The 24,448-nt window shown below is 43.7% G+C and overlaps 1 protein-coding gene across 1 annotated transcript in view; it reads right to left on the bottom strand.

Annotated features, from left to right (window-relative positions):
• The window catches only part of LOC124588477 (glucose dehydrogenase [FAD, quinone]-like), a 191,606-nt gene that overhangs the window by 71,841 nt on the left and 95,317 nt on the right, over positions 1-24,448 (bottom strand). The window contains exon 6 of the mRNA XM_047131474.1: positions 13,219-13,547. Within this exon, the coding sequence (XP_046987430.1) occupies positions 13,219-13,547 (329 nt within the window). The remainder of the gene's footprint in view (positions 1-13,218; positions 13,548-24,448) is intronic.

The raw sequence follows: 24,448 nt of genomic DNA, 5'->3' as shown, positions 1-24,448 counted from the left end.
CGCAAATATTTTCGTTACAGTCAGTAATTACAAACAAAGAATTGCCATGTAAGCTGTACTTGTTTTGACTCCAAATTACAGCTTACATGGGAAATCTCTGTATCCTGTTACTGAGTGTAACGAAAAGAATTACTTAGAGGTTCCAGTGTATATTTTTTTTTTTTTTTTTTTTTTTTACAACGCTGTAGAATCCTTGTGTTTCAAATGCGATCGCTGATAGCGTAGCTGACTACAAGAATTTTACGGACGACTCAACAGCGTTCTACACTGCTAGTTACGCTGTAACAGGAACTGCATGTGATCTGAAGATGGCAGCTAAGTGCACGAAATTAGTCATCTCTTTGTAAAAATTTAATATTAAATACAACTGAGATAATATACAAAAAAATTTTGAAAATTTTAAGGAGTTTGTATAGGAAGTTCTAGATTTTTTTATAATTTTATATTTGACTGCTTCGTTCGCATAAACTGTATAGCCTTCGGAGATATTTCTTGTTTTGTTTTTATTTAATAACATTTTACGTTGTTCACAAACTGCAACAACATCTATGATTTTCACGCTAAGTAAGGCATATAGGCACGGTATTTCCCGAATGTACTTCTGACCAAAAAGCGATTCTGGTAGTCGGACTCCAAAGTTTCTCTTAACCATCCCTTCCATAGCAACTTTCATCCCCTAACAAAAATTTCTTTACATCCAACCGGGAAGCGAAATACCAGCTTTCATAATTTTCTTTAACGTAACGAAATATTTTCTTAATTTTCATCCACTATTGCACTTCTTTGGGGGTTGAATATCCGAAAACAATGGAACACTATTTTTATTTCTAACCGAGGAGCCAAATCCTAATTGTCATAGATGTAGCATTAAAAATCCTTTGATAGCTCTTTAGTAATTATTCCGAAAAATCCCTCCTTAAACGAGACCTCAAGTATAAGATCCACACTTGCTCCAAATTTCGAATTCTACCCTTACATGTTTGGGCTGAGTGATTCAGACAGTCAGTCAGTACGTTGTCTTTTAGATATAAACATTTTTTGCTAAAGATCCGCTTCTTCTGTTTTAGAGAATGTCAGATGTATTCAGAGTGCATTAGTGTCTTTCGTGATTAGTGTTGTTACCAGACCTGGTGGGATATATATGGGGCTTAAACGGCATCAAGTGATAAGTAATCAACTTGAAGTACATGGAGGTGCGGCGTACACGTGTTAGGACAATGTTATTAGCAACTGCAGTATTTGAAAGGCGCCTCAATATGGATTTGAGTTTGGCCGGCTGGTCGAATCACGCTACATCCATGTATGTGGTGCATTCGGATGTGACACTGAGTCGACGTTGGACTGAATGGGTACGTGAAGGCAGGCATAGGCGTCTCCAAGTTTCCGGTCGACCACATGTGACCCCCACAATTAAGGATCACGGTTCGTGCACCAAGCACACAGTAATCCCCCGACACTAGCAGTAGCTGGGCTAATGACTTACTGTTCCATGCGTAGGCTGTCGTTAACAGCACAACAGCCGGCCGCTGTGGTCTAGTGGTTCTAGGCGTTTCGGTCCGGAACCACGAGACTGCTACGGTCACAAGTTCGAATCCTGCCTCGGGCATGGAGGTGTGTGATGTCCTTAGGTTAGTTAGGTTTAAGTAGTTCTAAGTTCTAGGGGACTGATGACCTCAGATGTTAAGTCCCATAGCGCTTAGAGCCATTTGAACCATCTGAATAGCACAAAATGAACGACTGCGTTTGGAACGCTGACGCGACCGGGAAGCATAGACTGCTGATAAATGACCGTAGCATTGTGTTCATTACCACACCGGGTGTCCGTCATCGGCGAATACGGCGACGACCCGGGCGCAGGTCTCATCCTTCCAGTATTTTGACGAGTCACAGTGGCGTCACTCGTGGCGCCATGCTGTGGAGAGCCATCAGGTATGATTTAAAGTGAGGGCTGGCGGTGACTGAGGGAACTACGACGGCACAACTCTACGTCACGGAAATCTTACGAAGCAGTATCGCGGCGCCATTTTTCAACAGGACACTACTCGTCCACTCATGGCTCTTGTTCCTATGAACTGTCTGAGTGATATTGAGGTACTCCCGTGGCCAGGAAGATCCAGAGATCTGCTCCTGACGGAACATTTGAGGGACCAGATCACACGTCAGCTCTCTCCCAGTGCCAGTATTCAGGACATCAATGACCATATACAACAGTTGTGGACCAGCGTGCCTCAGGAGAGAGTTGAACAGCTTTTCGAAATTCTTCCAAACCAAATCAGTGTTTGCATCCAGGCCAGAGAGGACACATCGTCAGTCATATGTGGACTCATGCTGTTAAGTACTTCGTAAATCTATTTTCTAATCACCCAACTAAAATCACACTCTCTCCCAACTTCATTTTGTCCCCGCCTCCCTTTGTGGGTGCTTCACTTACCTTGTCAGGCGATGTATTATTCAAGCTATATATTACCTACTAATTATTAACGTCCACTAAATTATATCAATTTCCATAGCTGCTGTTGTACCGAATGTAGCACTCTTGCTGTCGAAATCACATAAATCAGCGTTGCACCTGTGCCTTAGAATAACGTGCCCACAGTAATGCTTTACAAACAGTCCTATATATCGCGCTGATGACCTCGATGTTGAGCGCCCATAAGCCCCCAGTTCTATATATCACAGTATTCTGAAGAAAACGATAACAAAAGAGATACATACGTGTAAAAATAACATGAAAATATCTGAAAATGATTTAATCGTCTTCGCTACCTGAAACTATTTTAGGAATTTCAAGGACGTCTTAAATTCGTTGTATTTTACTCCTTGGTATATTACTATCCATTACCAATGTAGCTAGTATATAACTTTGTTTCGAATAAGGAGCTGCATTCGGCTAACTCTCAGTGCACAAACTACGAGTATATGAACCATTTTCATTCGTACGTAAATATCAGTGCCGTCATGTGGCTTGAGCAAGGGCTATAGTCAATGCTATACTTGCGTATAAAATCAAGAAATGACGCTCACATCTTTCCTTTGAAGTTTCAGTAATGCTTTTACTTCATTTCTAAATTTAACTCGTAATAAATACTTAACAGGAGTGCCTTTTTCCAGTTATATTCACTCAAGGAAAATATTCAGATTTCACCTTCAGATTGATCCAATGGGCTCGAAAATCACACTGTAACACATTGTAACACGCATATCTACGTTAAAAGTTAGAGTTAATGACTTTTTTTCTTTGTTGAGTGGTCAGTCATGTGACTGGTTTGCTGCAGCCTTCCAAGGATTCCTCTCTAGTGCCAAACTCTTCATCTCAGAATAGCACTTGCAATCGACGTCCTGAATTATTTGCTAGATGTGTTGGAATCTCTGTTTTCCTTTACAGTTTTTACCGTCTGCAATTCGCTCTAGTACCATGGGAGTTCTTACCTGATGTCTAAACAGGTGTCCTGCCACCCTGCGCCATCTTCATGTCAGTGTTTTTCACATATTACTTTCCTCTCCGATTCTGCGCAGAAACTACTCATTCCTTAGTCTCTCAGTTCACCTAATTTTCAACATTCTTCTGTAGCACCACTTCTCAAATGCATCTATTCTCTTCTGTTCCCGTTTTCCCATAGTCCATCTCTCACCACCACACAATGCTGTGCTCCAAACGCACGTTCTCAGAAATTTCTTCCTTAAATTAAGATACAGTTCCGCACTGTCGCCTGATAAACAAAGTAAGAGCCTACGGAATATCAGACCAGCTGTGTGGCTGGATTGAAGAGTTTTTAGCAAACAGAACACAGCATGTTGTTATCAATGGAGAGACGTCTACAGACGTTAAAGTAACCTCTGGCGTGCCACAGGGGAGTGTTATGGGACCATTGCTTTTCACAATATATATAAATGACTTAGTAGATAGTGTCGGAAGTTCCATGCGGCTTTTCGCGGATGATGCTGTAGTATACAGAGAAGTTGCTGCATTAGAAAATTGTAGCGAAATACAGGAAGATCTGCAGCGGATAGGCACTTGGTGCAGGAAGTGGCAACTGACCCTTAACATAGACAAATGTAATGTATTGCGAATACATAGAAAGAAGGATCCTTTATTGTATGATTATATGATAGCGGAACAAACACTGGTAGCAGTTACTTCTGTAAAATATCTGGGAGTATGCGTACGGAACGATTTGAAGTGGAATGATCATATAAAACTAATTGTTGGTAAGGCGGGTACCAGGTTGAGATTCATAGGGAGAGTGCTTAGAAAATGTAGTCCATCAACAAAGGAGGTGGCTTACAAAACACTCGTTCGACCTATACTTGAGTATTGCTCATCAGTGTGGGATCCGTACCAGGTCGGGTTGACGGAGGAGATAGAGAAGATCCAAAGAAGAGCGGCGCGTTTCGTCACTGGGTTATTTGGTAACCGTGATAGCGTTACGGAGATGTTTAATAAACTCAAGTGGCAGACTCTGCAAGAGAGGCGCTCTGCATCGCGGTGTAGCTTGCTCGCCAGGTTTCGAGAGGGTGCGTTTCTGGATGAGGTATCGAATATATTGCTTCCCCCTACTTATACTTCCCGAGGAGATCACGAATGTAAAATTAGAGAGATTAGAGCGCGCACGGAGGCTTTCAGACAGTCGTTCTTCCCGCGAACCATACGCGACTGGAACAGGAAAGGGAGGTAATGACAGTGGCACGTAAAGTGCCCTCCGCCACACACCGTTGGGTGGCTTGCGGAGTATCAATGTAGATGTAGATGTAGATGTAGATGTGAACTTCTGTTGGCCAGGGATGCCCTTTTTGCCAGTGCTAGTCTGCTTTTAATGTTGTCCTTGCTCCGTCCGTCATGGGTTATTTCCTCCCTAGGTAGCGGAATACCTCAGCTTTTACTTCTTACTCAACAGTTCTGATGTTACTTTTCTCGCTGCTCTGATTCCTTTTGCTTCTCATTATTTTCGTCTTTCCTCGATATACCCTGGACCCATAGTCTGTACTCATTACACTGTTCATTCCATTCGACAAGTCTTGTAATGGTTTAAAATACTTCTTGTTTATTTGTCTCAGTGTAGCTAACACTCTAACTGTGAATAAAATTAAATTAATTTCCCAAACAGTTCAACAATGTTTTATTATTAAACACATGATGAAAGAAATATTCGTGTCTTGCAAGTTCCCTTGGAAACAACCACTGGAGAACAGATAAAAATGCAATATGGATTATGTCGCTACTTTACTCTCTCAGATATTTCTGCACGTTTTTCTTTACAATGAATTTCGTTTCCAACGTCAGTTCGCAGCATCGCTGGCATACGTAGCGGGACAACTATAGCCGTAGCGTGGCTGCGAGCCGTGGCAGCAGCGGCGGAGGTGTGCTAAACGCGGACCCCGCTGCACGTGTGATGTGTTTCGCGCCAGAATGTCGCCGCCGATGACTTTCGACCTTCATCGGCGTCCTTTCGCGTTTGCTTTAGGATGGTGCTGACGTAGAATCCGGCTGCGGCAAAGCGTGGCGCCAGTGATGCGCGTCACGTCCTCTGAAAAGCTCGCATGCGTGAATGAATTTACGTGCTCTGCCTGGTAAAGGGAAACCGTGTTTTCCCTTGTTGCACGCCCGAAAAAAAGTGTCAGGCCTACGGACATTCCATACCAAAGCGACATTACAAGTAAGTGATGACTTCTGTCCTTCCGTGTCTGGCGTACTCGTAATTCACTGTCTTGTGAAATATGAAATATTTTAAATACAAAATTATACCTCCAGTCTGAATCACATTCCTTGATAATATTGCTGGCAAGGGTAACAGCAGTTGCAGTCCTACAGTTTGACGGTCACAGTGCTCTTGCCAGAAAAGTAACATCGATGAAAACAATTTCTTTCGTTATGACCATAGTTGCAGAATAAGCAGTACGCAGTGTCATGTACCTTTGAATCTCTTTCAACTGTCTTTGTCTTTCACAGGCAAGACAAAGTAATCTACAGGTCTACCAAATGTATATGTACGTAGTTCAAGGACTCAGAATTTTATCTAAAGGTCAGACTGTTGCAGCTGTGTGGGTGCTCAGTTAATTATCCATGGATATCCATGACATAGCAGTATCTTTCTCTAAGGTGTTAGTAAACGCGAAATACGTAACATTGGTCTACAAGATATATATTGATAATAAATGCCTGGGAGCCAATTTAGAATTTCACAGCCGTGTCTATATGTGGGTGGACGACACAGACTGTCCTTAGCGAATAAATTAGTTTCTAAAGACACGTAAGAAACTTCCCAGAGCCCAGACAGTGAAAATTAGACTCCGTTTCACTTGTTTGGAACTGAACATATTTATCGTGTAAGGTAGATTTACATGGCCTAGAGATTTCTTTTTATTTTTTTATTTATTTTTAGAAAAGGCCAGGCTTTTCGACTGTTACCCGTAAGACAAATAAAAGCTCTTCACATAAATCTAGAATTAATAAGTGGAAATCAAGAATAGGAAGTATGCAATTATTCTACAGTTCGAGATCTTTCTTTTTAACCAAAGACTTGGCACACGAAAAGGGTAAATACATTGCTTGTAACTACAGACGTACTACGACAGCAACCGTGAAACGAAATATGGTATGAAAGGACAGAGCAACTACGAACAACAGAAGCAAAAGAATTTTCCATTCGCTTTCAGAACTCATATAAACATATGCAGTCACCTACAGCAATGATTTTTAATTAAAAAACATTTAATTTTCATTTGGACTGCAGGCAGAAGTCTTAAGGTATATAGGGAAATAACTGTGTCTGTAAGGATATTAACTTAGTATTTTTGTGACTGAAGGCTGTGCTATACACTCATACGTCGATTCCGCAAAAGAACGCATATACGATATTTGAAAAAATTAAGTGGTTGCTACTCCGGTATGATAGCTCTATTTTCCTATGCTCAAATCGCATTCCTATATGCTTTCGGTGGTATTCTGTAAAATATCAACGCTAGTGCATTCTATGGTGTTCGCGCAATTTTAATTTGGACATTGACGCCCTTGATCTCAGCAAAAAATCAGGTACCGTAGACAACGCATCCGTATCAGAAACAGCGACCCTCGAATTCCAAACAATGCATGAGCGCATAAGTAGCCAGCGTGGTACCGGCAAGGCTTGTCTTCTTAATTTCATGCGGCCGTGAGAGCGCGAAGCTCTATACCGAGCGTCGCAAACCGACTGTATCAGATATCACAAAAGAAGCGTCATACCTTCTACGAGTTAAATGGGAACCTCTACGGAAAAGCTGACACACGTAAATCTCATAATTTAGACTCAGAATTTGATATTGAATTACAGTTTACAGTTCACTCTGTTCAACAGGCTCGAACACTAGAACAGTTGAATGGGAAAGTATCGAATGACATTAACCCATATTAACTCCTGTCCAGCCGTTATTAACTTAGAGATAATAGAGTTTAATGTGTCCAGCGTGTCAATAACATGATTTCAGAAATACACGTAATACTTTTTCGTAGACATAGATTCCCTAACCAAAATGTTGGCTGCTAGCTAACTCTGGTAGCTACCATAAATCAGTCAACACTGGTCAGTGTAATTCGATTTCTGTCAGTTCAGCTATTCGTATGAACTGCATGGACGAGAATCCTGATAGAGTGTGCGTATAGTAGAGGAAAGTGACCGAAATCGGCCCCCTGTTTTGTTTTTGATTTGAAAAAATAGAAAATAGTAAATAATCGTGTATTAAAAGCATATAACACTTATTTTATAATACGAAAAAAAATAATTTTCAAAAACATTGCACTCAGCGAGTTGGGAATATGCTTGTCAAAGTCGGACCGCTTCTAAAAATAATTAAAGTAGAACTAACCGAAATTGGAAAAGGTGTTTTATTAGAGAAATCACAATCTAATTTCAAAAATAGGTGTAAACACCACTTTCCATTTTTTGCTGAATCTAAGAGCCCTGCAATAAGATGTTACTGTAGGCTTTCTTTCGGACAGTTTGCTTTTGTGGCATTTAATAAAAAAGGTTACCCACTTTTCCCCAACAATTTCGTCTTTGAAAGGGTGTTCTGTTTTGCTTCTCTTTGCCAGTTACACGGCCATTCCTCACAAGCAGTACTGAAGACAGAAACTTCCATAACAAGACAATAATGAGCCAGTTATTCTTCATGATCTTTACCCAGAACTGTAATCCCCCCCCCCCCCTATTTTTTGCTGCCTCCCCACGTTTGACTGTCTCATAAGTTTTATTTTCGTAAATGGCCTTCTTGCGACCAATCTTCTTTTTCTGAAATGCATCAATAGCTTCAATCGTTTTAGACGGACTACACTTTCTTCGATCAACCTCCTCCATTACCCTCTTGTAATGTGCAATAGAATTCCAATAATGGCAGGCTCTAAAAACGAAGAAGTCTAGGGATTCGGTTTAAGCAGTTGGAGAGGGTTCAGTTTACGCAACTATAGCCCCCATTTTGTTAACCAAACAAATTTAATCCAAACATCTAAATGAAACGGTTTCATCATAAACATTAACTTTAACGTTAGTACTGAAGAACACCTTCTTACCTGCCATATCTCTGAGAAATAACAAAAAATGTGGTGCAATGTAAAATCTTTTTCAGCTGTGAAAACATGTGATGTTGAACTTCTAAGTAACAAGTGAAACGGGCTACCTATACACTCCACCAGAATGGAAGGAGTCTAAACTACTGTTTGAGGTGCGCCAGCAATCCTTGCGACTTGTCCTCTAGTACTGATCCTTCTTAACCTGCGCTCTTTGATCGCTTCTGTCGGAACGAACTTCCGCGTTTCCAGGCGGCTGTATCCTCTGAGGCACATATATTTATGGAACACCATGGACAGTACAGTGGATGTTAGGGCGATTAATGAAGTGTCAGTATTGATAAGACAACTTCATTTGTGCCGACCATCATACGACCACCAATATCAGTACCTATTTAGTTGTGATACGTAGTGCCTGCTACCTTGAACTTCCACCGTCTGAAGGAGGTATGGGACTTTAAATGCCACTGCCACACCTTCTACGTGAACTCCAATGATGTCATTGGGATTGTAGGGTAGAAAAAGTTTACCTTTACCCCAAGGGAGTAAGGCGGAGATCCACCGGTGACGCTGTACCTCAATCTACCACAAAGAAAAGGTACAGTGGACAGTCGCCTCGACGAGGAATCTGGAGTGCGACTTGGGGCCTTGGCTGTCCGCGGATTCTTGTTATCAGCTGTGGGCCTATGGCAGTGACGGAAAGGGCAGTGCGTGTTGCCAGACGCCCGACGTGCCCTGTGGTCTCTGTTCTGTAATACGGTGCCGGGCACAACTTCATGAGAATGCCGGCACAGGAGCCCCTTCACTGCAGAATAATGGAATGTAAGGGTGAGCAGTTTCTTGGTTCATCTTCTCCATTTTGCTTGTTTAGGCTTCAACTTTTTTAGACGTTGTCCGTTAAGTGGTGACGGCTGCACTTCCGTCCCGTCTCATTCCGCCTTTACTGGCGATAAGAAAATTGGTTCAAATGGCTCTGAGCACTATGGGACTTAACATCTGAGGTCATCAGTCCCCTAGAACTTAGAACTACTTAAACCTAACTAACCTAACGGACATCACACACACCCATGCCCGAGGCAGGATCCGAACCTGCGACCGTAGCGGTCGCGCGGTTCCAGACTGAAGTGCCTAGAACCACTCGGCCACAACGGCCGGCTGGCGATAAGAGCCGATTGGTAGAATACCGGCAAGCATGGTCAATCTCACTGATATTCCGCTGCAGCTCTGGTTCGCCTCTCAGTATTATCTTCTGAGGGAATGCTTTTTTTATTCGTCGTGTACTATGCGAGTTACTCTAAGAGTGTTTCAGAGTCAGCCTTTTTTGTAATTGTGTTGTATGACTTTTAATGGAACCCACTGCGTCGTTACTATCATATTAGCTGACATACTGAGCTCAACAAATTAGGCTGTAATCAGGCCATGCTAAGAAAATATTGTAAGGTCGGTTCACGGTTGTTTGTGTGTCTTGGCACCTCTGCCGGATTTCAAACTTAAGAAGATTTAATAAGCTTACTCTATCGCAAAAGCAGTAATAATACTAAAAGTTGTGGCACATCAATTAAACTATCGTGCCACTTGAAATGTTTACTGTATAAAATTTGCAGGTCAGGTCATAAAATTTGCGTTCCATTTATCATAGGGCTACTTATTAGTAGTTTTGAGTATGCTATGTTTAGCATCATTTGTGGTTGTGTACTAACATAGCCGGTGGGCCGTGATTAAAAATTATTCTGTCGAAAATATGGTTATATGAAAGATAGTGACTTTTATACAATTGTTACTATAATAATTTGGGCCGTTGCTGTTTGCACCCAGAACACAACTATTGCTTTCTGTCAAGGAAACTTTGTAAATGTGTATTAATTTCAGTTACTAGAGAAATGTTTTAATATATGTTCTTTTTTATTGCCTGTTCTACTCTCTACTCGTAAGGTTGTTATCGTAGGTCGATTGTACTCATATTTTTACTATCATGTTGAAAATCATCAGTACTCTTTATTTGGTATATCCAAAGGGACTTTATCCAAAATATAAATGGTCTTGCTTATTAACAAATTTTCGGGGATTTCTGCGGTTAGAAAAAATGTTTAGTATTTCGATCACAGATTCTTTTGAGGAACACAGATAATATGACTTGAAACTATTCTGGTACCACACTCATGCATACAGATATATAGTCACTTGGCGTAACTTTGAAGGAAATATATTCAACTGTGAATATTTGTTAACGAGTTAACTGCAGAAGTAATGAACTTACGTTTTTAATCGAGAGAGGATTGCATTTATTAAAGGTTTCACGGTGCCTTTTTTTCTTTTTTGTAGTTAATGATAACGTGTTTTGCACACTGCATCTGAAAAATTGTTAAATAAATGTTATTTGATGGGATTTTTCTGTGTTTGACTAGGTCCAGCTCAAAACCATTTCCCATCCTGCTCCCTGCTGTTTCATACTGTTTACACTTCGTCTCATTCGAGGTCAAAAATAGGCGGAGCCAAGAGACACGAAGGGGTCTGCTTTAGGATGGGGGAAGGAATCCAGTTCAAGGAACTTTTCAGTACTCGCGTGGCTTCTGCTGGCATAACTCTTAGCTATACCGGGCCAAATATCTGACGAAGTAAGTGTCAAGCGAAAAAACTACAAAGAACGAAACTTGCCTAGGTTGAAGGGGGAAACCAGATGGCGCTATGGTTGGCCCATGGGATGGCGCTGCCATAGGTCAAACGGATATCAACTGCGTTTTTTAAAACAGGAACCCCCATTTTTTTACATATTCGTTTAGTACGTAAAGAAATATCAATGTTTTAGTTGGACCACTATTTCGCTTTGTGATAAATGACGCTGTAATAGTCACAAACATATGGCTCACAATTTTAGACAAACAGATGGTAACAGGTAGGTTTTCTAAATTAAAATACAGAACGTAGATACGTTTGAACATTTTATTTAGGTTGTTCCAATGTGATACATGTACCTTTGTGAACTTATCATTTCTGAGAACGCATGATGTTACAGCGTGATTACCTTTAAATACCATATTAATGCAATAAATGCTCAAAATGACGTCCGTCAACCTCAATGCATTTGGCAATACTTGTAACGACATTAATCTCAACAGCGGGTAGTTCGCCTTCCGTAATGTTCGCACATGCGTTGACAATGCGCTGACGCATGTTGTCAGGCGTTGTCGGAGGATCACGATAGCAAATATCCTTCAACTTTCCCCGTGGAAAAAAATCCGGGGACGTCAGATCCGGTGAACGTGCGGGTCATGGTAAGGTGCTTCGACGACCAATCCACTTGTCATGAAATAAGCTATTCAATACCGCTTCAACCGCACGCGAGCTATGTGTCGGACATCCAATATGTTGGAAGTACCTCGCCATTCTGTCATGCAGTGAAACATCTTGTAGTAACATCGGTAGAACATTACGTAGGAAATCAGCATACATTGCATCATTTAAATTGCCATCGATAAAATGGGGGCCAATTATCGCTCCTCCCATAACGCCGCACCATACATTAACCTGCCAAGGTCGCTGATGTTCCACTTGTCGCAGCCATCGTGGATTTTCCGTTGCCCAATAGCGCATATTATGCCGGTTTACGTTACCGCTGTTGGTGAATGACGCTTCGTCGCTAAATACAACGCGTGCAAAAAATCTGTCATCGTCCCGTAATTTCTCTTGTGCCCAGTGGGAGAACTGTACACGACGTTCAAAGTCGTCGCCTTGCAATTCCTGGTGCATAGAAATATGGTACGGGTGCAATCGATGTTGATGTAGCGTTCTCAACACCGACGATTTTGAGATAGCTGATTCTCGCGCAGTTTGTATGCCACTGATGTGAGGATTAGCCACAACAGCAGCTAAAACACATAGTTGGGCATCATCATTTGTTGCAGGTCGTGGTTGACGTTTCACATGGGGTTGTGCACTTCCTGTCTCCTTAAATAACGTAACTAACCGGCGAACGGTCCGGACACTTGGATGATGCCGTCCAGGATACCGAGCAGTATACATAGCACACGCCCTTTGGGCATTTTGATCACAACAGCCACACATCAACACGACATCGACCTTTTCCATAATTGGTAAACGGTCCATTTTAACACAGGTAATGTATCACGAAGCAAATACCGTCCGCACTGGCGGAATGTTACGTGATACCACGTACTCATAGGTTTGTGTCTATTACAGCGCCATGTGTCACAAAGCGAAAAAAGTGGTCCAACTAAAACATTCATATTTCCTTACGTACTACACGAATACGTAATAAAAATGAGGGTTCTTATTGAAAAATAACGCAGTTGATATCCGTTTGACCTACGGCAGCGCCATTTAGCGGGCCAACCGTAGCGCCATCTGTTTTCCCCCTGCTAGCTAGACAAGTTTCGTTCTTTGCAGTATTTTCGTTTGACGCTTATTTCGTGAGATATTTGGTCCGGTCACCATCAATGGACCACCCTGTATATTAAACTGATCGGGAAATGAACTGCTAACCGCTTGAGAGTACTTAAAAACAAACTTTTTGAAATGTTTCAATACTTCGACGAAAATATTAATGTTTCCCTAATTTCAGTGCAGTAGGCAGTCGTGTGGATTACTGTCGCTTTGCCACTGAAACGTAAACAAATGAGCAATTATGAGAGATCGCCTCGAACGCGGTGACAGCGTGCTCTTACTTGGTGGTGGTCTGGGCGATGGTGAAGCCGACGGGGCTGTCGCCGTTGAGGTCGTCGTTGACGGGCCAGCCCTGCTCGGCGGCGGCACTGAGGATGTCGTAGGCCATGGGCGGCTGGTGCGGGAACCTGGTGACAGATAGAGGGCCGCCGCGGCCGTGCAGCGCCGGGCCCACGCGCTCCAGCTCCAGGTTGTCCTCCGAGTAGCGGAACCAGGGCAGCACGTCGCTCCACGACCAACCCTCACAGCCCTCTTCCGCCCAGCGGTCGTAGTCGCGCGCGTGGCCGCGCAGGTACATCATACCGTTCAGCACCGAACAGCCGCCCAGCACCTGACGGGCACAGCAGAGTAGCAGTCTTAGGGTAGGGTGGGGCTTTCTAAAGCATCGGCATATGTGGATAGAATTAAGAAAATATTCTACTGTTCAGCCCATGTGTGAGGCTCGGACGCCATTATGTCACAGCGCCGTTGCTAGATAGGTCGTGCACAATTGCCAAAAATCTTGTGAGTACGCTGTTTAGGTTTTTATGTTGGTAACGCCACGTAGCGCTCTATATGAAAATCACCGACTATGCTGTGTGCAGTCTGTGACTGGTTGGACTCATTGTTGGAATATTTGCTTCTGTAGTGTTGGGCAGTTGGATGTGAACAGCGCGTAGCGTTGTGCAGTTGGGAGTGAGTCGCCAGCAGTGGTGGATGTGGGGAGAGAGATGGCAGAATTTTGAACGGACGATCTGGACTTGTGTCCGTCAGAAAAAGGAAATTTGTTTAATTGGATGTCACAAAGTTATATATTATGAATTTTGAACGCTGTTAAGGTAAATACACTGTTTGTTCTCTATCAAAATCTTTCATTTGCTAACTATGCCTATTAGTAGTTAGTGCCTTTAGTGGTTAGAATCTTTTATTTAGCTGGCAGTATTGGCGCTCGCTGTATTGCAGTAGTTCGAGAAACGAAGATTTCTGTGAGGTAAGTGATTCACGAAAGGTATAGGTTATTCTTAGCCAGGGCCATTCTTTTGTAGGGTTTTTGAAAGTGAGATTGCGGTGCGCTAAAAATATTGTGTGTGTCAGTTTAGTGGTGTTCAGAATAAGTAAATAGAAAACTGTTTGAGTACGTTGGGTTTGCCTTTGTATCAAATAACGTAGAAGTTTACCACCACAGTAATTCATAATTGTTCTAAGGGGACGTTACAAGCTTTTTCCAAATACATTTAAACCAGACAGCAATTATCTAGGAGGAAATAGAAGAGGTAAGACAGTATTGCTTAAAACAACCGGCCAAGCAATGTTAGGTCTGTTTAAAATAAGATGTAGCCATATCGGTGGCACATCTTTTTTTGTCAAATAGACTATGGTTTCGACTGCACTAGGGCAATATCCACCAGAATAAAAAATTACATGTATTACATGTAAGAAGACCATGCGTAAAAATCGTCTGAGCAAAAGTGCTCTCGTCAAATACGAAATGCCACAAGAATTAAAACCAAAATGCAAAAATAAAACATGTTTGTCTACTGGATAAAATATTCCATGGAAACACAATGGCAGCAGCAAGGTCGCTCAGGAGCAAGAGCTGCATCAACACAGCCACTACCGAGAGCCTAAAAAAAATAAAAAAAATAAAATAAATAAAAAAATAAAATTGTGCGACAGATGTGGCTGTATATACATCCTGTAATTACATAACGTACGCTTACTCGACCTCAGCCAATAAAAATGTTTAAAATTTAATATAAGATCTATTGTTGAAATACATGCATGCTATTTACGTATCTTTCCCCCACCAGTTGTTTAGGATCTACCAGGTTGGTCAGCAGAACTACTACCGGTATCAGTTACAAACTTGAGCAACTGTTTACATTTAAAAAGTAACAAGAGAATGGGGCTATGGAAATAAGTGTTCGTAAGGCTTCTTCAATCTGAATGTAATATGTATCATTTATTCTTTATTGCAATATTCATGTGGCCTAAATATAAACAAATTACAAAATTTGGTTTAGGTAGAATTTTCGATCTCTGGAGACGTGCTGCTAATGTACGAAACGCTGTGAAGGGGTTTCATCCCCGCAAAATACCATCACACAAATTCTTTCCTCCATCCACAATCCTGAATGATTAGTCCTTTTCTGCTACAACAGAACCAGAAGTAAACCCAGGCCGCGCAACTCCTCCTAATCCTCAACGAAATTCCGAAAGACAGAGTTCGGCAACATCTCCATCATTTTCTTCTGCTTTGCTAACTACAACGAATACCAACGGTACTACATGTGCGAGGAAAGAGAAAAATTCAGCTTGTCATCTGACATCAACATCTCCGTCTTACAAGAAGGAACAAAAAGCGGCGTTTGAAAACTCCTCAAGAAAGAAAGTGAAGGGTTGCAGAAATCAAATGTACAAGAAAAATCTTCAAATGAAGAACAGGATTCATTTTCATCATCACCTAAAGCTGAACCAGAGAAAGAAACGTACCTTGAGGTTTCCTCAATATGAAATATTATGACACTAGATCCGTGTAGAAAGTTGAATGGATCAGTGTGGTGACTGCTATTCCACTGTCAAAAATGCCTCTAATAATGTACCTTAATCATACGAAACTTGAGACTATGATCTATTCACTACTCCAATTTAACGTGCCCAGTAAAATATTTACTACTGTTTGAGGGCCAAAAAGTTGAAATGATTGATTTAGTCCCACCTTATTCCATAAAGGGGTTGGTCAAAAATATGGAAACACTGCGAGAAATGCAAGCTTCAGGATAAACGGAGATGCTGGCCAAGCCTGCAAGCAGCGCTGCTGTACATGACCATGAACGGCACCTGCGAAAGTCCTCAAAACGTTGCTTGCATCAGTCGGTGTTAGAACAGTATTCCGCGTTGTTGTGAGTGCGTTATGTAGATGTTACGTGAATTAGAATGTCGGCAAATTGTTGGCGCTCGTATGATGGATGGTTCCAAAACTAAGATACCCAAATGTTTAGTGTTTCAAGGGGCTCCGTATCAACAACTTATACCACATACAGGGAAAGCGGAGAAAACATCATCCACGAAGTCACAACGCGGACGACGGTGTGTGTTGAGTGATCGTAACAGGCGATCATTGATGAGGACTGTGACGAAAAATAAGAGGGCGGAAGCTCCAAAAGTCACTGTAGAAATGAATGTCGCATTCGCGAACCCTGTCAGCACCAAAACAACACGAAAGGAGGTCCACAAGGAGGGATTTGGTCGGCGAGCTGCAATTCCAAAACTAATCATCAGTGATGCTAAGGCCCACAACAGCGAAACGTGGTGCCGAAGCATAAAACCAGGAATACGGAGCAATGGAAGGAAGTCATTTGGTCGCGTGAGTCTTGTTTCACACTATTTGCAACTTCTGGTTCGAAGTGTAAAAGGGTGCGGGGGAGGGGGACGGAGAGTTGGGGATTTGTGATGATTTGGTAAGCCACATCGTGACATGCCGTAACCCCATAGGTATTCAGCAAGATCGCATTACTGCCTTGGCAGGATTATGTGGCCAATTTGAGCGATCAGGTCCATCCACATGTTACAACGTTTTGGCCCAAATAGTGGTGCTGTATTGCAAGAAGATCGTGCCTGCTTAGACACGGCTCACATCATCCAGGACGGGTTTTGTGACCGTGACGATTTCCCCTGACGACCGCAACCATCATTTTATGAGCCTTTGTGGTCTGCTTTGGAGAGAAGGGCATGTGATCACTATCCACCTCCATCACTGTTACCTGAACATTCGAATATTTTGCAGAAATAGTGGTATACGATTCCCTTGAAAGGCATACAGTATCTTTACTTAAGAGTTCCGAGACAACTGGAAGCTGTTTAAAATATCAACGGTGTTCAGATAACGTATTAACCACGGTAATGTGCCTTTTTTTGTGTTTCCGAACATTTGTCCTCCCCTGTAAGTCACTGCATACTAGAGATGCACATCATCGTCTGCAGCTCACTGTCGTTGTCGTGTGGCCTATCAAATGAATCGTCACTAATTGCTTTACACTTGATTCAGATACTGCCAGTCGCTTGCGCCATCCCCTGTCACCTTTCGAGACCACTTTGTCAGATATGCAGCTTTGTATTTTATATTCATTGCCCACTGTTGATCCTCCGTATTTTGTAAAATGGAGGTCTTCTCTGCATTTTTCACAGTGGATATACTTCTGTCAGTATTCGAAGTAGAGAGTTACATCGCAGGAATGTTCAACAGACCGTAATGTGATTTTGCTCTGTACCTTTTCACACACTTAACTGACTGAGTGTTTGCCGGCCGCTACGGTCGCAGGTTCGAATCCTGCCTCGGGCATGGATGTTTGTGATGTCCTTAGGTTAGTTAGGTTTAAGTAGTTCTAAGTTCTAGGGGACTGATGACCTCAGAAGTTAAGTCCCATAGTGCTCAGAGCCATTTTTTTGACTGGGTTTCTCAGGACGGTTCAATAGGAAGTCAAAAAACTCCAACGATCTGCTAGAGTTGCCTCAAGACAATGGAAAGCTCCAAGAGATAACAGACAACTACCTACTGAGTGTCACTAATTCTCTCTTTTCTCCATGGTATAAACACTTGCAGCGAATGCAAATACTTCCTGTATCGTAAACGTTCCATAACTGACAACCGGTACAAATAACACGCGACATGCGGTAATTCTGAACCACAGGCTTTCTACCCTGCTGCAGCAAGCAGAGCTTCAGATAGATGACCGTCCGTGTGACAGGGGCCTTATGATTTACGGTAGTTTTCTGACTGTAGTTAGATGCCTCGAAAACCCATTAGGGTATCGCACCCTGGAACTGCAGATCATTCAGGTATTTCCGCTAGCTTTGAAACACGGGAAGTGCAGTCATACGGCTACACGATAGAACATAAAAATTTAAAGGATATCAATTCAACCAAATACCCAGGCATTAAAATTACGAACAACTTAAATTGGAACCACCACATAAAAAACGTTGCGGGAAAGACAAAGTGAAGACTAAGTTTTATTAGAGAACACTTAGAAGATGCAACATATCTGATGAAGAGACTATGTACACTACACTTGTCCGTCCTCTTCTGGAGTACTGCAGCACAGTATGGACAGCTTCTGCAGCACACATTGTATGTTAGCGAAGAATCGACTGTGGGAAAATTGGAAAAGAAGAGAATAGAAGGGTTTGAGGTGTGCTGCTGTACAACGATGTTGAAAATGAGGTGGACTAATAAGGGAAGTAATTAGGGGGTTCTCCGCAGAATCGGCGAGGGGAGAAACATGTGGAAAACACCGACAGGAAGAAGGGACAGATCGACAGGACATGTGAATAAGACATCAGGGAATATCTTCCATGGTACCTGAAGAGACTGTGAGAATGTAGAAACTGTAGGGGAACACAGGAATTGGTACAAGAGATTTCATGGCGTGCTGCACCGCCACAGTCAGAAGCCTGATGAAACAAAAATGTCAATGTCCTTATCAGGCGTATAGACGGAGTAAACTGAGAATGTTCAAAGAAGGGAAGCTCATTTTGTGTTGTCGCGAATCAGAGGAGAGAGCGTCACGGATATAACACACGAGTAGGGATGTCCACAAACAAATGCAACACCTTTCCACGAAATTTAGGTCAACAACTCACTCCTGAGAAAAGTGGAAATACCTTGGTGACTGGCACCTGCATAGGGAGAAGTGACCACCGTAAAGTAATACAAGAAATAAGACCAGCCATGGAAAGATCAACGTCTTCAATTTTTCCGAATGCTATCCGAGAGTGGAACAGTGGAGAAATAGTCTTAAAGCACCGCTATAGCCCTCTATCAAGCAAGTGTGAACTACAGAGTAGCCTTGTAGATTTACGCTGTCGGACCAAAATGTTCGGAGGCTGTTTTTATTCCTCACGAATAAGCGACGTCATTGCGGTAACTGCGGTGGCAGCTTGAACGAAAAACGGTAAACAACGGACGTGTATTGATCAGTCAGTTGTGAGCTGGCAGTGTTAAGTGGTGGACGTACGGCCGTAGTGTGTCGACGTCGGTATGACAAAAGTCGCAGTCTAGCGACATCTCTAAATCAAGACATTCTGATAATGGTTTGACGAAGAAAATGTGTGTGGTAAGTTTGTAGATGCAGACCGTGTAACTAGCCTGAAGGTTTATAAGAACACTCACCCACTTTTCATTTTCGTCTAGAAGTATTTCCGACTTCACAGGCGCAGTGAGGCGTATATCCTTGTCCGACTTACTTTGTTACTGTGTCTGTATGGCGAACAGTGGCTATTTTACGTTGTCTTTCAATAAACATGACAGTCACCCCGAAAGTAACAACAGAGCGGTACAAAATGATGGTAATGTACAAAGTAAGCACAGTAACACGCTTCCATACTGCACTGCATTACTCGAAACTAGAAGATAACTGACCTACTGTTATGGTAAGAAGGCGAAAGTGCACAACAGGTGCGGGAGGCTATGATTGTAAGAAATCAGTTCATGAAGTTCGAATAACAAGTACACTGTACAATAACATTAAAGTGACCATCCAAGACCTTTCGCAGTGCGGATCGCTGCGAGACGTCGAGGACGAGAATCAACGAGGTTCTTGAGGATACCGACAGGGATGTAAAGCCATGCCGCCAGCTTTCTCGGCTGAGGATCCAAGGCGCGAACAGCCCTATCGGGGTGGTCCAACAGACTCTCGATTGGGTTTAAATGCTGGAAGTTTGGTGGCCTGGGGAGTGCTCTTCGAATCACTAACTCTTCGAACCACGCACGTACTCTGCGTGCTATGTGACACGTTACATCGTCCCGCTGGTAGAGGCCATCTTGCAGAGGAAAACATACTGCATGCACCGGTGGACGTCATGGTCCGCAAGAATAGATTCAAACGTGTGCTGATCCAGTCTGCCTTCCAGAATGACGAGATCATCCAGGTAATGACACGAAACATTCCCCAGACCATAGCACATCCTCCCCTCTTCTGAACCCTCCCGACAACAATTGCAAGATGTTTGCTTTCAGGCATTTTAGACCGTACACGCCAACAACTATCTGTGTTCTGGAAAGGCCCCCTGTCGTCATGAAGTGGACGCACAGTTGCGAGACTGGCGTGTAAGTTCCACCTTTCGTCGCCGATGTAAAGCAGTCAGCATGTGTGCAAGAACCAGGCACCTGCTGCGGAGGCCACTGCGCAACAAAGTTCGCTGATCGGTCATTGAGGACACATTGTTGGTAGCCCTCGTTGCTCGACAGTTTCTCGTCTATTCCTCGGTACACATCACCCCAGCTATCGTTCAAATGCTTCAAATGGCTCTGAGCACTATGGGACTTAACATCTGCGGTCATCAGTCCCCTAGAACTTAGAACTAATTAAACCTAACTAACCTAAGGACATCACACACATCCATGCCCGAGACAGGATTCGAACCTGCGACCGTAGCGGTCACGCGGTTCCAAACTGAAGCGTCTAGAACCGCACGGCTACAACGGCCGGCAGCCATCGTTCACCTTTGCCGTCTACGGCCCGTGCTGCACCACTGTTGCCTCAGCGCTGATTTTGGATATTTGCCGTGCACGGCATTCTTTAGCAACGGCGGGACGGGAACAGTTTACAAACTTAGCCTTTTGGGAATTTCTTCCACCCTTGGCCCGAAAGCCAGATACAGCGTTCCATTTCCGCCTTAAGACAACTACTGCACTGCTTTCCGCCCCCCCCCCCCCCCCCCCCCCGACATGCCTTGTAAACCCTCCTCCGCTGCTTGCTATTTCGACCACCTGGCGCCTGTGACTGATTGCGTCGTACAGAGGTGGCTGTCAGATTAATGTGACTGGACAGCGTAATCTTAATCGGATAGTACCTGCTGGATGGGTTTCCCTTGATACGACCGGTGTACACTGTACTGTAATGGGGCTGTGCTCGTAGTGCTGTTTGAACAAGTCGATACGTCTTCTTCAGCGCCGAGAAAGCGGCGGTGCTGAAGCAGAGGGGGAAGACAGGTTCATCCCGGCGGCGAACGAATGCCGTTGCCGGGCGAGCTGTCGGCAGAGAGATAGCGGCGGGCCGAGGCAGGCCGCAGCTGTATTTTTAATGCCGCCCCCGGAAGCGGGCCCGCTGTATTATTCAGGCCGGCGCGCACGCAGGCGCCGGTTCCTCCGGTTCCTCGACGGCGCAGCGCTGCGTCCGATCGCCGGCCACAAATCTCGGCAGCCGGGCGAACGAGGAAGCGAGCGGCAGCTCGGGACCCGGCCGGCGGCGCGGCGCCCTCGCCATTTCTGTCACGCGCCCTTTACGACGGCCAATAGCGGACCTGAAGCCACCCTGAAAACTGTAACGGCGCGTGCTTCCGGCGCGGGGCGGGGCGGGGCCGCGTCCTTACGCGCGGCACGCGCATCGACTATTCATAGTGCGGCCGAGTTACTCCGCGCTGCAGGCGTGCTCCCGTTCCTGCCGCTGCCCTGGCGGAGGACGCACGTGCGCGGGCGAGCGCACCGCCCGACGACGGTTAGCCCCGTTCTCCACCTCTGGGCACGGAACGGTGTGGAACACTTCGGCTGGCACAGACTGTAAGCGGCACGCGCAGCGGGAGCGCACTCCGAATCGGGCTCCACTGTAATCCTCGGTAATACTAGTCTTATCATCATACTAGTCACGTTTACGGACAGTTGTACCACGCAGTTGACCGCAAATTGTTCTCGAATTTATATACATTATTAGGCACATCTGCTTCCTTCCGTCACCAGCCAACTCTCTAATGTACTTAATTATCTCACTTCAAATTAAGAGATATTGAACATACCATCTGCTCCGATCCTTTCAGACGTGACTATCGGTTAGTTTCATACAGATGGACTAAATCCGTCACCCGTGCACCGCCGGCCGGGATGGCCGAGCTGTTGTAGGCGCTACAGTCTAGAACCGTGCGACCGCTAAGGTCGCAGGTTCGGACCCTGCCTCGGGCATGGGTGTGTGTGGTGTCCGTAGGTTAGTTAGCTTTAAGTAGTTCTAAGTTCTAGGGGACTGATGACCTCAGAAGTTAAGTCCCATAGTGCTCAGTGCCATTTGAACCATTAGAACTTGTGCACCATGCTCGCTGAGCCGTACCACGTCTGCCACGGTAAATTGTTACCTTGGCAACACTGAAACCTCTAGAAGGACGATTGGACGAATCATGTATTTTTGTTTCATTTACTGCCATGGATCCCATTTTATGTTCCCTTATTCCATGTGTGACTGTCACTGAATGATTGCATAAGTGAGACCTTAGTTACTCCAACGTACATTATGCTCAAATAACTGATGGTAATGCGGTCGGGTGACGTCGTCGACAATCGCCGATATTTCGTTACGAGCACATGCTGTTGCTTTATAGGCCAAACTGCCGTATGTAAGCGATGTGGAAGGGAATTTAAAACCTCTGTTTGCAGATAAATTTCGAAAAGATAATACAAACACACACACACACACACACACACACACACACACACACACACACACACACATATACTCTAAACACTAGTACACTAGCGTCACCACAAAACCAAAGAGGACCAACGACAGTAGATATCGATGCTGAAAATCAAACCCCAACAGTCGAGGTACCATTAACTCTTTCCCTCTGCTTTTTGTCAATGGAGGGAACATAGTTCTTCGCAGAATTTAAACAAAAGCATCCATCTCTATTTATTAAGTTACTTGCTAATTTAATTTTATTTCATTGTTTAAATGATGTTTTCACCATTTCCCTGTACAAACTCCTTTGTGCAATACTATTAGCATGATTTCGGCCTTAAGTCGTTATCAAGTACAACAATGATGGGTGTAATTAGACTTTGTTTAGTAAAGTCTAGTTACATCCAACATTTTTGTATTTGATAATGGCTTAAAGCCATAGTAATACAAAGTAAAGAAGGTATCAAACATTCCCTTAGAAAAATTAACAATGACAATGCTGGTAAACCTCTTACGTTATTTGATTTTCAAACAGCTGAGCGAAACTGAACGTACTCAGACATTTCTCTCTTTACTTATTATAATCAACAGATAATAGACACACTATACGTTTTTTAGCGCAACGCAATCTGACTTTCAATAATCCCTACAAAAGAATGGCCCTGACTAACAATAACCTATACCTTTCATGAATCACTTACCTCACAAAAATCTTCGTTACACGGGCTACTGTAATACAGCGTGCGCCAATACTGCCAGCGAAATAAAAGATTCTAACTACTGAAGGCACTAACTACTGATAGGTATAGTTAGCAAATGAAAGATTTTGATGGAGAACAAACAATGTATTTTCCTTAATAGTGCTCAAAAGTCATAATATATCAGTTCATGACATCCGGTCACACGTCCAGATCGTCCGCTCTCAAAATTCCTCCATCTCTCTCCCCACATCCACCACTGCTGGTGGCTCACCTCCAACTGCACAACGCTGCGCGCTGTTCACATCCAACTGCCCAACACTACAATAGCGAAAATTACAACAATGCCAACCAGCGACAAACTGCACACAGCACAGTCAGTGATTCTCATACAGAGAGCTACCTTCAAAGGTAGTACGCTCAATTGCCGAAAATATACTTCAAACATTAATACATGTCTGGCCCAAAAAATGAAATGATTATCAATTTAATTCCAACTACACTCCTGGAAATTGAAATAAGAACACCGTGAATTCATTGTCCCAGGAAGGGGAAACTTTATTGACACATTCCTGGGGTCAGATATATCACATGATCACATTGACAGAACCACAGGCACATAGACACAGGCAACAGAGCATGCACAATGTCGGCACTAGTACCGTGTATATCCACCTTTCGCAGCAATGCAGGCTGCTATTCTCCCATGGAGACGATCGTAGAGATGCTGGATGTAGTCCTGTGGAACGGCTTGCCATGCCATTTCCACCTGGCGCCTCAGTTGGACCAGCGTTCGTGCTGGACGTGCAGACCACGTGAGACGACGCTTCATCCAGTCCCAAACATGCTCAATGGGGGACAGATCCGGAGATCTTGCTGGCCAGGGTAGTTGACTTACACCTTCTAGAGCACGCTGGGTGGCACGGGATACATGCGGACGTGCATTGTCCTGTTGGAACAGCAAGTTCCCTTGCCGGTCTAGGAATGGTAGAACGATGGGTTCGATGACGGTTTGGATGTACCGTGCACTATTCAGTGTCCCCTCGACGATCACCAGTGGTGTACAGCCAGTGTAGGAGATCGCTCCCCACACCATGATGCCGGGTGTT

The sequence above is a fragment of the Schistocerca americana genome, chromosome 1 (assembly GCF_021461395.2).
Source record: "Schistocerca americana isolate TAMUIC-IGC-003095 chromosome 1, iqSchAmer2.1, whole genome shotgun sequence".
Taxonomy (NCBI): domain Eukaryota; kingdom Metazoa; phylum Arthropoda; class Insecta; order Orthoptera; family Acrididae; genus Schistocerca; species Schistocerca americana.
This window is presented reverse-complemented; position numbering and strand designations above follow the sequence as displayed.